Source organism: Eublepharis macularius, chromosome 2 (genome assembly GCF_028583425.1).
Source record: "Eublepharis macularius isolate TG4126 chromosome 2, MPM_Emac_v1.0, whole genome shotgun sequence".
NCBI lineage: Eukaryota > Metazoa > Chordata > Lepidosauria > Squamata > Eublepharidae > Eublepharis > Eublepharis macularius.
In genome coordinates, this window is record NC_072791.1 from 118,925,950 (window position 1) to 118,943,039 (window position 17,090).

The 17,090-nt window shown below is 38.8% G+C and overlaps 1 protein-coding gene across 7 annotated transcripts in view; it reads right to left on the reverse strand.

Moving 5' to 3' along the window:
- MICAL2 (microtubule associated monooxygenase, calponin and LIM domain containing 2) overlaps positions 1-17,090 on the reverse strand; it is a 247,655-nt gene that overhangs the window by 97,395 nt on the left and 133,170 nt on the right. For 6 of the 7 annotated variants that reach the window (XM_054972925.1, XM_054972924.1, XM_054972922.1 and 3 more), the window contains 3 exons: positions 15,114-15,300; positions 12,513-12,601; positions 9,694-9,793 (listed from right to left, as the gene is read on the reverse strand). In XM_054972925.1, coding sequence (XP_054828900.1) covers positions 9,694-9,793; positions 12,513-12,601; positions 15,114-15,300 — 376 coding nt within the window. Of the gene's footprint in view, positions 1-664; positions 875-3,526; positions 3,580-9,693; positions 9,794-12,512; positions 12,602-15,113; positions 15,301-17,090 lie in introns of those variants that run through there. The other variant, XM_054972926.1, reaches the window with a different exon arrangement.

Sequence of the window (17,090 nt, forward strand, 5' to 3'; positions counted from 1 at the left end):
ACTGGTAAATATCTACCTCACCACAAGTAGAGACATTCTTGGAGCAGAAAAATACTCCAGAGCAATAACAAAATGTATAACTTTTTATATTAATGAAATTATTTTCTCTCATGTGAAAATTTGTTATATAATATCAAAATACCAGGAGCCTGAAAACAATGTTTTCTGCTGCCACACACCACACACACACATGCACAAAACTGGGGGGCCTTTTATACCTCAAAATACATCAAAATTTGGTGTGGGGAAGAAATATATCTCAGAATATAATTAAGTGTAAGCTTTCTTAGAGAGCTGACAAAGTGCTAAAAACATTTTTGCACTTATTTTTTTCTTTTAAAATGTGTATTTATAAAAAGAACCAAGTGATATGTGCTTAAGACCCAGACTATAGGGAAGGTTACGTCAAATAAAGATGAAAAAGCAAAAGCTTTTCAGAATATGTTTACACCAAAATTCTATCCTGCTTTAACTATATGCAACCCTGACAATTTTGTCAGCAAAGTTCTAAAATGTTACTAACAACATTTTAAAATGAATGAGTCACAGATTAAGAAAAAGTGAATATAATCAACACGTCATGAGAACCCAACCAATAGAAAAGTTTGAAACTGTGTTTCATCAGAACACAGTTTCTGGTTTAAAAGGAAGAAAGGATGCAATGTTGATAGAGAACTAGATTTATTTGTTTACAGCCAAATGAGAAAGTTAAACATCACTGTGTACAAAATATAAATTTTCATGTGACATTCTTATACTTTAAAAAACTACTAATAAAAATTCTCAAGTTTTGTTAAGAAGCAAACATTAAAATTGAAATGATTGAGGAGAGAGAGAAAGAATCCTTGCTGGCATTGTTTAAGAGATGAAGAACCTGCAACAGAAATGAATAAAGTATAGCCGAGATCTTTGCTTCAAAAGTCCAATCCCAATTAAACATGCAGAGCATTTAGTCACTCACAGCAAATGAAAACCTCTGTGTTAGAAAAGCCTAAACCCTTTCTAACCTTTCTTTTTTGGCAGCAAGTTTGAATAAGGTTTTAGAATGTAATTAATATTGCTACATGTTGCTTTCTTGAATGAGATTTTCAGTGTTCCCAATAATTCAAAAATCTGCAGAGTATTTAAAAGCATAATCTGCAAAGTAATCAGGGCTTTTTTTTCAGCAGGAATGCGATGGAACAGAGTTCCAGCACCTCTTGAAAATGGTCACACAGCCGGTGGCCCCACCCCCTGATCTCCAGACAGAGGGGAGTTTAGATCAGGGGGCGGGGCCACCGGCCATCTGACCATTTTTGCCAAGGGCGATTTAAACTTTAAAAAACTCCCCCCTTGTTCCAGCTGACCCAAAGTGACATCATTGTGTGGTCCTGAGTTCCACCACCTCTTTTCCCAGAAAAAAAGCCTTGGAAGTGATGCATAAGAGGTTGATAAGAAATTTCTGAACAGTTTCTTTCTTTTAAGCCTACATGCAAACTTGGTCTGTTCATGCAAGAGTAAGTTGTGATTACTGAGCAAAGGATCATTTTCTAGCAGTAAAACAAACTATTTTGCTTTACTTATGAAAAAAAAAAGCCTCACGCACTGCTGGTGTGCATTCCAGTGCAGAAAGCAAAGAGGGTTCTCTTTAAGGAAATCAGAGCATTGGGGCAATAGCACTAGAAGTTCCATTTTTTGAAGAAATGCATGTATGCTTATAAGTAGCTAAACATTTGTCCTATCTCAAACTTCTGGAACAAGATAGGGGAATGGTGATTGCATTGCTCATCACTGGTGATAATCACTGTAATTGCTTGGAATGTGTTTGTGCCAACAGCACAACAATGGGGTCCATCAGAATTCAGCATCATTGGCTGCACTTCTGAAGTCTGGTGGTTAGCTCAGCACTTTGAAGTGTTGCTAAAACATTGTTGCATGGCAATCACCGTCATACCTATGCCACACAATTTGAACAGTGGCAAGTGTGCTTCTGTATTCTAGGAAATGCATCAATTATATGAGCTCTAGATACAAATAGTGCTTTTACAGCAGAAGTTTGTAATGGCCAATTGTCCAAATGAATAAAATTAACTCATTGTCATAGCAGAAATGTTTTGATTATCATAATCTTATGTCCTGTTTCTATGCGCTAGCACAGCATTTTATAGGACTGGGTGCTGGCTGATGTCGTCACTCTTACATTTTGATATATCTAGCATGGATATATCAACCAAGCTGATGAGGCAGGGGTTTTCCCCATCTTCTTGCTTAGCACTCTATGGGTGCTTGAACCTTACAGAAGTTGCAGCAACTAATATAGTCCTTGTGCCAAATAAGCTGAGGACCAGAGCATGGCAGGGAAACATAGCTTGGTAGGCTCTGTCTATTTGCCAAGCCTTTTTTTTTAATTTCTGGCTAATAATGAGCACTTTGGGGCAAAAAAATTGACCAGACTTCCTGATCAAAGTCACTGGAATGTTTTGCTTCTCTTGAAATCTAATCATAGTATATATGACGTTAGCACGTTAAGTGCTTGGGACAAGATATTTCTACATATAAGCTAATGTAACACTGTAGGATATTATGCTGATATATACCAGCATCCCATGCAAATAGATCAAAACTTATTACAGCATCAGTATGACAGTTATCAATGGATCAGAGCTTTTCTGTTACCTTAAGATTATCCAGTGCTTACAGTTTAATCTTAATCTTTTACCAGAATGACTTTTTTTCTTTTAAAAGTCATTTGTGTCAAGTGAATGCATACATATAACCTAAAGTATTCTCCAGAGATCTTGCCAAGACAGAAAAACCACTAAATTTAGTTAATCTGTATTTACTGATCTGTAGTTTCGAATGATCTAGATCAGTGATTCCCAAGTTTTTTTGGGCCATCCTCCTTGGATCCATAAATTCATCCTCAGTGCCCCCTACCCTACAAAAAGCATTATTCAGAATAGCTGTTTGCACAACCCACTAAGGAAGCTAATGATAAAATACAAAAATGCCAATACTTCCAACCAGATTTCAGCACCATGCAGAGGCAGAAACCTGAAGTGAGGAAAGAGTTTTGCTGTAGGCTCTAGCCTGTTCAATTGTAAATAAGCAAGCAATGCACTCAAAGGGGCCCGCCTCCAGCACCCCCTGCCTTGCCTCTTAGTGCCCCCCAGGTAATCCTACTGCCCCCCCCCAGGTGTGGTACTATCCACTTTAGGAACCACTGATCTTGATGAACTCACTCAGACCATAAAACCATTACAAATAGAACAGGAAAAAAAGACTAGCCAACATCTGTTAATAAGATCTAAGGTTATAAATAACTTGAAACACATGCAAGGGGTAAGAGAAATCATGAATCCTTTTCTGAGAAATAAGCCACATTGTATACTACAAGGCAGGTTAAGATGATAGTGCAAACTCTTATCTTTTTTAGCATCTCAGGCACACACACGCAAAATGGTTGTTAAAGTCATCATACGTAAAACTGGTAGAGAAATTAGGTGCAATGCTCAGAAAATGCTAGTAAACCGAGCAATCGTCTTACAGCAGGAAATGTTCAGCCAATGAGTGGGCGTAGCACTGGAATGTTGAAAGGAACTAAAGGCAACATAGAAGATTGGAAGGAAATTATAAAGAGCTTACTAGACACAAACTGACATTAAAGATGAAATAAAGCAATCTTCCTTCACTGTAAAACAAGGATGTTCACTACATCAGCTAAATTCAAGTCAAATTTCAATAACAAATATGTAGCTATTACAGTAGAACTTTTGTTATTTGAGAATCCATTATCCAAACTGCATATATTTGAACCATCAAGTTGCTATGGCCCTGGGTCAAAGTAAACAATACTTCCTTTTATTTCAGGATAACTGTGTACCTGTATCAATTTCAGGTAGAACCATATTTTTGGAGGGACAAATGTATCACCAAATTGTGCTTTTGGGACCATCTTTAAATGTAGTGTGCTGCTGAAAAAAACAGCTCAATTGATATATACAGTACCACAATTTAACAATTTTACACACACAGGCATCAAAAAGCATTGTGTTACAAAAAAACCACCCTGTGGTTTCCTAAAGACGTGAAATTCTGATTCAGCTGATGTGGGTGCACTCTCTCTCCTCTCCAAGATTTGAATAAATAAAGGTAGTCATCCCAAGCATACTGACACATTTTGCCAGTAAACATTACCAGTTGTATCATAGCTTTTATAACGTTTACATTTGCAAAAAGTTATTTGGTACATGCATAGCAGGCAGCTGTTTCTATTAGGTTGTTCAACAGGCACTCCTTTCTGCACTTCTGAGCAACCCATTAACATGAAAATCGTGGCATATAGTTTCTTATTAGTTAATAATGGTTGTGTACCACTGTGAATAACATGTGACTTTTCTATTGATATTTCTGTAACTTGGCAAGCCTGTTTTTGGAGGGGGGGGGGAGAAACTATTACTAGTTAGCACTAGCAGTAGTCAGCAGTTTGTTTTATACTCAGTTAATAAACAAGCTTATATAAACTTGAGTATAAACTATAGACAAATAAAATTTTGTGACCTGATTTTGTAAATTTGAAAAAGTACTGGCGCTGGTTTTGGACAAGGTTTTGACATTTGAAATCCAGGGTAAACAGGAAGTACTTGTGCTTCCTGTTATTTTCTCATTTGACACAATTGAAACATCTATCAGGGTGAGTCACATAAACATTCAGTGTGCAGTAGCCAATTCAAAATCTTGATTCTTTTTCCCTGAGCAGTTGCTTGATGTGCAAAAAACTGAATGCAGTATACAAACTGAATGTGCCAAGCGGACTATGAAATGGGTCATACAGAAGTTTAACTTAAAACGAGAAGAAACAGATGACATTAAATTAAAAAAACATTGCATATAACCTGTTGTCCCCCAACGTATCAGGTCTATTAAAACATTCTTACATGTAAACAAGTCCTAATTGAGATACAATACTTTAGAAGACCCACTACAACCTAAACAATCAGGTTAATTAAATAGAACTTACTTTCAAGTGTGCAAAGCTAGTATCAGAACTTCAAGTTCCAAAGAAATGTGTGGGACCTCATACCAAGTAAGTGTGTTTAGGATTAAAGTACAAGATGAAATGACATATCATAGTTGATTAACAACCCAATGTATCAAAGGATGACTGGGGACAATAGTTTTAAAGTATAAACTGAAGGAGATACTTGCTTCTTCTTGGCCATCATCAGTGGCCTTTTTTACCAAGACATATGTATTCTGTTCAATGGAAAACAAGTGTCTGAAGGTGTTTTTTTTTCACAATGTGAATAAAACTCAGACAAATGAAAATTCAGATGCAAACTCTAATGGACCATGCACCAACACTTAATTTTTCGATGGTTGTTGTGGGTTTTCCGGGCTGTATTGCCGTGGTCTTGGCATTGTAGTTCCTGACATTTCGCCAGCAGCTGTGGCTAGCATCTTCAGAGGTGTAGCACCAAAAGACAGAGATCTCTCAGTGTCACAGTGTGGAAAAGATGTAGGTCATTTGTATCTACTCAGGAGGGGTGGGGTTGAGCTGAGTCATCCTGTAAGAGTTTCCCAGGGTGTGGAATGCTAATGGCGGGAGGCTTCACTGTATCCTGAGGAGGTTCTTTTGCATATGGATTGGTACTTGATGTGCTAATCTTCTCTGCAGGGCTATTGTCGGGGATAGAATGTTTTGTTAGCCTGGTGTTTTTCAGAACTGGAAACCATGCTCTGTTCATTCTTAAGGTTTCTTCTTTCCTGTTGAAGTTTTGCTTATGCTTGTGAATTTCAATAGCTTCCCTGTGCAGTCTGACAAAGTAGTTGGAAGTGTTGTCCAGTATTTTGGTATCCTGGAATAAGATACTGTGCCCTGTTTGCGTTAGGCTATGTTCAGCCACTGCTGATTTTTCAGGTTGTCCAAGTCTGCAGTGTCTTTCATGTTCTTTTATTCTTGTCTGGATGCTACGCTTTGTGGTCCCAATGTAAACTTGTCCACAGCTGCAGGGTATACGGTATACTCCTGCAGAGGTGAGGGGGTCTCTACTGTCTTTTGCTGATCGTAGCATCTGTTGTATTTTTCGGGTGGGTCTGAATACTGCTTGAAGGTTATGCTTTTTCATAAGCTTTCCCATCTGATCAGTAATTCCTTTGATATATGGCAAACACACTTTTCCTGTGGGAGACTGTTTTTCTTTGGTTGTTTGCTTCATCCTGGGTTTGATTGCTCTTCGGATTTCATTTCTGGAGTAGCCATTTGCCTGAAGTGCGTGGTTTAGATGATTAATTTCCTCATTGAGAAAGTGCGGCTCACATATCCGTCTTGCACGATCCACTAATGTTTTCATTATGCCTCTTTTTTGTCGGGGGTGGTGATTGGAGTTTTTGTGTAAGTACCGATCAGTGTGAGTTGGTTTCCTGTAGACCTTGTGACCTAACTGAAAGTTTGCTTTGCGGATGACCAAGGTATCCAGGAATGGGAGTTTTCCCTCGATTTCTTTCTCCATTGTGAATTGTATGCTCAGGTGGATGTTGTTGAGATGCTTCAAAAACCCCATCAGTTCTACCTCCACATGGCTCCAAATGATAAACGTATCATCCACAAACCGGAACCATACACTAGGTTTGTGGGGTGCTGATTCTAGAGCTGTTTTTTCAAAATGTTCCATGTAGAAGTTTGCTATAACTTGGCTGAGTGGGCTCCCCATGGCCACCCCATCCATCTGTTCATAGACGGATATGTGAGCCGCACTTTCTCAATGAGGAAATTAATCATCTAAACCACGCACTTCAGGCAAATTGCTACTCCAGAAATGAAATCCGAAGAGCAATCAAACCCAGGATGAATCAAACAACCAAGGAAAAACAGTCTCCTACAGGAAAAGTGTTTTTGCCATATATCAAAGGAATTACTGATCAGATGGGAAAGCTTATGAAAAAGCATAACCTTCAAGCAGTATTCAGACCCACCCGAAAAATACAACAGATGCTACGATCAGCAAAAGACAGTAGAGACCCCCTCACCTCTGCAGGAGTATACCGTATACCCTGCAGCTGTGGACAAGTGTACATTGGGACCACAAAGCGTAGCATCCAGACAAGAATAAAAGAACATGAAAGACACTGCAGACTTGGACAACCTGAAAAATCAGCAGTGGCTGAACATAGCCTAACGCAAACAGGGCACAGTATCTTATTCCAGGACACCAAAATACTGGACAACACTTCCAACTACTTTGTCAGACTGCACAGGGAAGCCATTGAAATTCACAAGCATAAGCAAAACTTCAACAGGAAAGAAGAAACCTTAAGAATGAACAGAGCATGGTTTCCAGTGCTGAAAAACACCAGGCTAACAAAACACTCTATCCCCGACAATAGCCCTGCAGAGAAGATTAGCACATCAAGTACCAATCCATATGCAAAAGAACCTCCTCAGGATACAGTGAAGCCTCCCGCCATTAGCATTCCACACCCTGGGAAACTCTTACAGGATGACTCAGCTCAACCCCACCCCTCCTGAGTAGATACAAATGACCTACATCTTTTCCACACTGTGACACTGAGAGATCTCTGTCTTTTGGTACCACACCTCTGAAGATGCCAGCCACAGCTGCTGGCGAAACGTCAGGAACTACAATGCCAAGACCACGGCAATACAGCCCGGAAAACCCACAACAACCATCGTTCTCCGGCCGTGAAAGCCTTCGACAATACTTACTTTTTCATTAACCAAATGCAAAAGTTAACATCTGGGACACTTTGGGAACCTCTTAAAGTCTGTACAACCACTTGAAAATTGCCCTGTGGAATTTTTCATATCTCTGAAAATTATGAGTTGCAGCAGGGCTTTTTTTCAGGGGGAATGTGGAGGAACGGAGTTCCAGAACCTCTTGAAAATGATCACATGGCTGGTGGCCCCGCCCCCTGATCTCCAGACAGAGGGGAGTTTAGATTGACCTCCGCGCCGAGCGGCATGGAGGTCAATCTAAACTCCCCTCTGTCTGGAGATCAGGGGGCGGGGCCACTAGCCATGTGACCATTTTCTCTGAGGGCAACCTACTGAGTTCCACCACCTCTTTTCCCAGAAAAAAAGCCCTGAGTTGCAGTAACAGCCTATCAAGAGGCACAAGAGGGCTGCTCATCAGAAAGTGTTGGAAGCCCCACTGTGTGCATCTTCACCATACTATCTTCATTTTAAGTAAGCCTCTTACTTAGAATGAAATGCTGCAATGTGTACAATTTATTTATGCACAGTCTCTCTAAAACTGCTAAAATGTTAGATGGAATGAAATTCTGGTTCTAAAAGACCTCAGATTTTCAAGGAGCCTAACTTTAATACTGGCCAAGAAATTACTCCTGAATTAGAACTACTGAACTGTTTTCTATTTAGTAATATCCCACAGGCTTCTGGAAAAAAATTTAAATGCTATGCTTTTAGGTATTTCTAATTAAAGTTAAATATGGCTTTTAAAAACACCTTGTAAAATATTACAATCTCTATTAAAAATGTCAAACAAGTGTCAATGCTCAGTGTTATCTGTCAGGTCCACAACCCCAAATCTACAGTCTTCACCAGTGCCTAAAGTTACTTTGTAAATGAACTGCCAAGTCAGTTCCAAAACATCTCTCTTGCAATTAATTTTATATATTAATTATTTCAGTATAACATTTTCTAAAAGAGGATCTAGGGATCATAGGACTTTAAAATTTAATCATGGAAGTAGGTCTCATAAATATTAGCTGTATGCAGTCTACTAGTGTAACTGATGGAACTGCCCTGTGAGTTGGAAAAAATAAATATAGGCTATTTAGCAAACATTTCTTTAACCTACCTACTTTGATTAACTATCAACTCAACTAAGATTTGCTGTTTGATTTTATTCATAAATATGACAATGTAGGCCCCTGTGTTGACAAAGGATATCTCAAAGAAGAATAAAAAAGGCATCATTAGAAATATTTTTTCATTTTAAAAAACTATGCAAATAAGCATATTTTGAAGCCCCACAGCACAGATAAAGCAAAGGAGGAAGGGGAAAATAAAGAATGTGCCTTATTCAGATTTCAAAAACCAGTCTTGCTGCTGATTCTGAAATGTATGAAAGAACTTTCTTTCACAGTCTAACACAAGATAAAATGTAAACAAACAAATATAAAAATCTGATTATAATAGAAAATACAAGTAGAAAAAAACCTACAAAAATAATCCTTCATGTAGTCTCCATGTTCTAGAAATGTATCTGGACAATGACCTTCATGATATAACACTAGTTTGAAATGATCTAAAAACTGTATCATATTTATCAAATGGAACTCTTGGCTCATTTTAAAAAACCTACTGAATTGTAATGTACAAGTATAATCAGAAGGCTGTTTGTTTTGGAAATCTGAAAGGCACAACAAAGCTTCAGAAAAAATTTCAAATCCTAAAGAACTTTTTCACCAAGTCAAGAATGTTTTCACATGATAGCTCCACATCCTGGTAAATATCGGCAAGTAATTCTTGAAGTGCACACAGGAATGGCACACTGAAGCTTAGGAGTTCATACAAGTAGGTATAGTTGTATGCATTGTCCCTGAAATGAAGACTGGTAGAGTGCAGAAAACCATGCATCCAGTTAGAGAGGCTTCTTGGAAGGTCAAGCAGATCCCTTGTCACCTTAAGAGGCCAGCTTAGAGTTTTCTTAAAGAATGAAGTCAGGATACCTGGTGGTTGGGCCTCTGGGTTGCTTTTGGCAACAAAAGCACATTCTGTAGTGGTTTCTGCAGACATGGGTTCTTCTTCCCTCCACAATTCCACTTCCGCCTTTAAAGGGAAAAAGTTAATCATCATACCTAGCACCGTAAGCTAAGGACATTTCTTTAGAAGACAAATGGGAAGTCTCATGGCTGTATTATGCCATTCTGTACTGTTTTCTGTCATTTTATCTTAGTACGAACTTTATGCCCAGCTGCTGTCTTTGCTCAGTGTTACAGAGGCAGCAGGGCAGAGATGGGTCCCCAAACTCTCTTCCTCCACCCAACATCATGTGCAGGGGACAGCTTGTCCAGCTGTCCAGCTTCTTCCTTATGCTGACTGAGGAAAAGCTCGCCCCATCCTCCCACCTTGGCCAATGGAGGGGGTTCTGGAACAGCAATATACCATTTTATGCACATTACAGTGGAGTTTTTATGCTGCCCGAGTTGTTTTTTAGTGGCTTATATTCAACCACTCCATTCAGAAGATGGAAGGACATTTCTATCTTGAGAAGGGAGTGGGCAATTTTTGCTCATCCCCCCCTCCTGCTGTAGATCCCCACTTGGCCTCCTATGATGCTCACAAAGGCCCACTGATCCCTAGGAACAATATTTCAGGGGGGCAGGGATGGGGATGTAGAGGGAGAGGCAAGTGGAAAGTCCTGCTCTACAAAGGCTGTTCTGCAAGCAGATTTTGTTGGATACAAGTCACTGTCATTGTGTATAGCACAAGCAAAGTTTTAGAAAGTGTAACAGATAAATATATTAAATAATTTTAAAAAACAACTTGTTAATTTTACACAATTGTTTCACTCCTATATGACTTTGCCTGACAATTAAGACATACATCTTGCTTGTGAGGAGCCATTGTGGACAAGACATTTTCTATTGTGTCTTATTCATTCAATGTTTGCCATGTAACTAAATCTAGTTAAACATTCACTTTTTGTCCAAGTTTGTTTACTGTTAACAGTTGTTGGTTCATATTTATTTCTGATTATAACCAATATCTGCTGTTACTTACATATTTTAAACATCCTAACAATTATCTGTTAGTTTTTTAGTTCAGTTTTAGGCTGCCATTTCATTTATGTTTCTTGTAATAGGTTTTATTGAACTTTTAACTTTAATTAATTTTATTTCATATTTTCAATTTAATCATGTATATTTTGAAAACTGCACAAATATCTTTTGTAGAGAGTTTGGTCTAAGGGTATAGTCATGTGATACTGCATTATACTGGGTCAGACCATTGGTTTATCAAGGTCCATCTGAATGGCAGCAGTTCTCCAAGTTGCTGAGGATGTCAGATGGGTATCTTCCACATCACCAGCTACCTTTTACCCAGAGATACCAAGGATTGAACCTGTGACCTTCTGGATGAAAAGCAGATGCCAGCATAGAAAAGACAGGAAACTCCATATCATCCTTAAGTTTCATCCTCAGGGGACTGATGTGTCTGATCTGACATATGGTGGCTGCTGATTAGCTTCTGTGTACAATGCGAAGTGTTTGTTATAACCCATTAATCCCTTAAAAGTTTGGGAGCACAGTATTTAAAGGACCACCATTTCTCAAACAAATCTTCCTGCCAGCTATGAAATACCATAGAGATATGCTATAGAGTTATCCCCTCCCTACTGTTATTTTACTGTAGTGGCATTCTGTACCTACACTGGTTCCAGGGCTTTTTTCCTGGGAAAAGAGGTGGTGGAACTCAGTGGGTTGCCCTCGGAGAAAATGGTCACATGGCTGGTGGCCCCGCCCCCTGATCTCCAGACAGAGGGAAGTTTAGATTGCCCTCCACACTGCTCAGTGGCGCAGAGGGCAATCTAAACACCTCTCTGTCTGGAGATCAGGGGGCGGGGCCACCGGCCATGTGACCATTTTCAAGAGGTTCCGGAACTCTGTTCCACCACGTTCCAGCTGAAAAAAAGCCCCGACTGGTTCTGAAGCACTGGAGAAATATTTCTTTTCCCCCAGGCTTTGTGTTGATTTTGTGAATTGAGGTAGAGGGGGATTCCTTTTCCTATTTATGCTTGGCTTAGCTTTTATGAGCCCTTGGTGTTACCTCTTCTATTTTTCTTTGTGCTGGTTTTAGTTTCTATAGCCATTTAATTATGTGTTGTTTTTTATTGTTATTCTTTTAATTTTTTTTGAGTTGCTGGTACTTGCATTATGATGATGACCATGTAGAGATGTCTCATCATCATCATAAAATATTTATATCCATATACACACTTAAACTTCTCCTTTGTGGATCCATAAGTGCTGCATGCTTTAGTTCTTGCAAGATTCTTTTGTGACATTAAAGAAAGGATAACAGAAGGCTGTCTATGTGGACAAGATATTGGAAAATAAAGTTTACCTATGTACTGAAAAAGTGATAAACCCATCAGAATGTCATCTTTACTTTGTAGATTCAAGAGTAGCAATCAAAGTATTATTTTATAGCTAGCAATTCATGTTATATAGACATAGAGTACACCATAAATGGTACCTTTTATGGTTGTAAAAAGATCATAAAGCAGTAGGTTAAAGGTTTTAAGTAAATGCCCATTATGGGCTGGATGAGAGCACTCAATGGATTTTCAGTTCCATGGGGTTGGGGCTAGTCACATCATTCCTTGGGTTTAGTAACATTCATAAGTCAACAGGATTTATACACATCACTTCCAAGGATCTGCCATTAATGAAAATGGTTGGAAAAGGTTAAGTAAATACTTAACCTTTTCCAACCATTTTCAGCTTCTGTATATCAATGGAATTCGCATGCTTTGTAGACATACCTTTTCATGAGTCTTTAATATAGCTCTCTGCTTTCTGTGCTTATTATTTGTTTTACATTGTGCAAAGTGAAGCTTGCAGTAAAATTTATCTGAAAAACAAGAACAATCGCATTCATACTTTTTTTCAAAATGAAGTCAAAGCAAACTAACTGCCTGGGAAAAAACCTGGGTCTTGCAAATGTGGTGGTGGAATCCAAAAAGTACTGTTGGACACTGAATGCCACCCAATGTATTCTTCAGTAATGTATTTTTAAAAGTCAATTTCTTATGTACTACAAAGGAAAGTATACTTCCCTATCTTCCAACTGCTTTCTTGTGTTACCATTAAGAGTCTAACTAGACATGAAGCAGAATATCTATGATTAGGTTCTTCACTGGCTTAGGGGGGGGGGGGAGATCAAAGCAGCTGCAGGAGGTCCAAATTCAGCTGGGACTATGATGCAGGAGAAAAGGAAGGCTTCTCTCTCTTCCCATAATATTTTTCTAAGTTAAGCTCCCCATGCCAAGCTATTTGATTTCACAAGAAAGAAATACAAGTTCCCATTTGGTACCTGAATGTTTTCTCTGTAATAGATGTTTGGGGGCAGAGTATGAATTAAATCAGGGAAGTTATTAAACACTCACACTGCGCCATTTTCTGGATGCAGATTGCTTTTCCTTCCCCACTGCTGCTTTGATGTAAAAAGAAAAAAACCCTTAAAACCTACAGAAGATCATCATGGATGTCCTGTGCCCTGACTCTCTTGGCCATATGTTACAACAAAACTTATTTCCTTTTCTCCATTGTCATTTTCCCCTTAAATAATTAATCAAGAATAGCAGATTAATCCTGTTAATTTGAAATACAGGGTACATTCATGCTACACAAAATGCAAAATTGCTGCATTGAAGTTTTTTTCTTGGTTCTCATACTTCCTGGGGCCACCAGTTTACACAGTGAAGCAGTGTGACAACCTGGTTCATGTGACTGCTCCCCCTCCTCTTTTTTGGGTTGTTTGACAGGAGAAATATGCAAGCTAGACACATATGGCTTGACATATGGGACAGCAGGAGAGGGAGAGATACAGGTCCTTTTCATGCTGGGACTTTAAAACATTTCAGTACCTGTTCTGCTTCCCATGTTTGCAGGAGTTTCACACTTGTAAGGTAGTCATGGGACACAGTACCAATGTTTGTCCACAGTATCCCCAATTTTCTCCCCTGTGGACATACTGCAATGGTATTTTGAAGCCGCTGCCGAGTGGCATCTGGCCCAATTAATGTCAGTGCAAACTCTATATTCCTCTTCTGCTTCTCTTCTCCCCCATCTCCTTTTCTCTGGGAGCTGATTGGTCTGTGTGGAATTAACCACTCCCATCCAACTCATCTCTCTGAAGTCCCTTTCTGCCATTTTTATCAGTGAAGCGATGTAAAGGTCATAAGGCCGCTTCTCCATTGGTTTCCTTCCTCCTGGATATGCAAGCACTCTTACTTTTTTTTCAAAGCTAGGAGCGATTCCTAACATTGCTGCTTATTCTCTGCTGGCTTTAAAAGCCAGGAAAGGGTTAAATGGCTGCTATTCCCTTCCTCCCTTGGGGTATGCACACACACTTTTTTTTCCCAAAGGCAAGAATGCGTTGTAACATTGTAACACTGTAATGCTATAACACTGTAATGTTACTGCACATTCCTCCTAGGTTTAAAAGCCAGGAAAGGATTGAATGGCTGCTTTTCCTCCCTCCCAGGCATGTTTTGTGCTTTGCCAAAGAGCAAAAAACCTCAAGTGTTTTGCACAGCCATTTGGAAACAAAGCGGCAGGGAAATGGGGAGGGCATGAAGCAGTAGCATTTTCACCCTTTCCTTGCTTGGCTTCAAAAAAATAAATGAGAGTGGAACAAGCATGAAAAGTACACGTTTTCCTCAGAAACCCATCACCAATTGCCTCTCCAGTGGGCAAGGGACAGCCCAATCAGCAAATACAGGGTGGGGGAATTGTTTCAACATTGCAACGTTACTACACCTGCTCAAGGTTTTTTTTTTAAAGTGTGACATGAATTGCAAAGCCAGAAACTGCACTGAGGCTTCAAAGTCCATCTAAAACGAAAAACAAGACACCAAATCGAAACTGCCTTGGACAGTGTGGAATGTGGGGGCGCCGAATGCTCATAAATGGCAGTTTAAACCGTAAGTGTGAAAAGGGCCAAACTTCACATTATATACTCCTGTACAAAGGAAAGTACTACACACTAGTTCACCATGCAAACCAAGCACTGTGTCTAGGTGAAGTATGAACAGACAATTGTATATAGAGAGAGAATCAAAACAGTTTTATCAATTTTATCATTTATGAAGGTTTGCAATTTAAATCAACTTTTAAGTTCTATCTGTCCCACTTGACTTCAGTGGAACTATTCTGGCTGAAACACTCCAAAATATTATTATTTCTAAAATGCTGGATTTGTTGGTCCCCCAATTTCAAGTCAGAACTGCTTTTACTTCTTTTAAATTATAATGATGTACAGACAGAAGTTGCAATGCATTATGAGTTCTACTTATCTCAATGATCAGAATATGCTTTCCTCTACGGTCAGCAATATATTTCTAAATGTCAAGTTTCATTACCTTCTTCTGCATCAAAGGCATACATTGCTAGACGGAGAGTAGAAGCACATACAGCACACTTGAAACATTCTCTGTGGAAAAAGTGGCCTTCTGCACTCAGCCGCTCCATGACATATACTCTTTTCTTGCAGAAACAGCAAATGTCACTCCCACCCACTGACCGGGGAAATTCTTTTTTCAGCGAACTCTGTGAATAAAATTTACATGCATGTGATGTTCTTAAACTACAGCATATGCTAAACACTCCACTATTTTTGTAAAAAAGAGATTTACTTACAAGGTGGCCATTTCTAGGCCAGTCAGTGTAATATTAGGGTTACATAAAAGATTGCACAGTCCTACACCATGCTGAATGTTAATATAATACAGGCCTTCACAGCCAAGCTAAGAGCTGCTCTCCAGGGACAGGGCAAATACTCTTCCTTCAGTTCTTGCTTGGAACTGCAAAAGGAAGGGTGAAAAGTATCTGGCACACCTTAGTACTTGGCAAGCAGTCTACATATGATGTCTTAAAAGATGCACAGGCCTGCAGCATCATGAGTCATGTTTTGATGCTGGATGCCTAGGAAGCTCCGGCCTCTGATAAATTGTTCCCTCTCAGCCTAGCTTACTTCATAGGAATGTAAACAAGAAAAGTCCTTAACATCCATAGAAATTAGTACCAACACAGTAAACATCAAATGAAATTGCTTTATGAATCATACATTTTTTAAAAATCTGGCCACTGCAATGAGTGTCCTGAAATGCCTACTTGTCTCCTGTAATCTGCTTTATATGAGGGCCAGCCCCTGAATGTCTAGAAGACATTCTAGACATTTTTACAATGTGGGCCCAAAATACTTGATGGAGCGTCTTCTCACATATGAATCTTTTCACCCTATGAGCTACATACAGATAATCCTCGGTTATATTTTTGATCAAGTCAGTTGCTACTATGGAGAGTTTTTTCTTGGTGTACCCTAACTGTGGAACCAATTGTCTATTGAGATTCACCAGATGTGGAACCTTTCAATAACTACTTATTAACCCCCCCCCTTTTGCTTATCATATCCTTCAGATAGCTTTGATATTTTAAGGTTGTGTGTGTTACGGAAGGGGAGATCCACTTCTATGTGTACCTTGTGCTTATGGTTTGTAGAATCAATCCAACTGTGTTAGTCCTATTCATACAAGACCAATAAAAAAAAGTCCTATTGATTTTAATAGGTCTGGAATTTTACACTGTGGTTTTTATATTTCATATAAACAATGACAAAATTTGCCTTCTAACATTTAACCACACATTACATTCCCTGCCAATCTCACTATGCTCTCACCCATCCAAGCTCATTTATGACCATACAAAGTACACGACATTTTCAATGATTGCAAACACATATACTTTTTAAAGAGCATAAAGATTAAACAAATGTCTTTTTAATTAACAAAGAAGCATCTGTGACCTATTACAACAAAACCTAAGCAAACAGTGAAGAAAAAATATGCAAGTGAAAAGAAACATTTGACCAAGTAATGCACTGACAGAAATTGGTGAGATGATTTTTATTTAACACATTTTTATGCTGTCTTTCCAGTCAAATAGGGCAGTCAACATGAAAAAAATGTTTGAACATTAGAACATCTAAGAAGCAGCTGTCCGAAACTACAATAATTGCAATATTGAGATTTATTCCACAACTCATTCTTTTAGGTAATCGATGTCCTTTCAAACTTTATGATTAAAAGTATAAGCTAACAGCAACCTATACATATAAAACTCAAGTGGACACAAAATCAAGCCCACTAACACCCATGTATGTTTCAAAGAATTAATGAACTGTTAAAACTGCAGAGCATACAAAGGGCTCTGGAACCTTGTGTGTCCAACGATGATTTTTAAGGTCAGTAACACAGTAATTTAGATGCTAGTTTATTGGTGCTGTGTTTATAAGTACTTTTATTTTTTCATCCTTGTTCATGTATTTTAAAATATGGTGT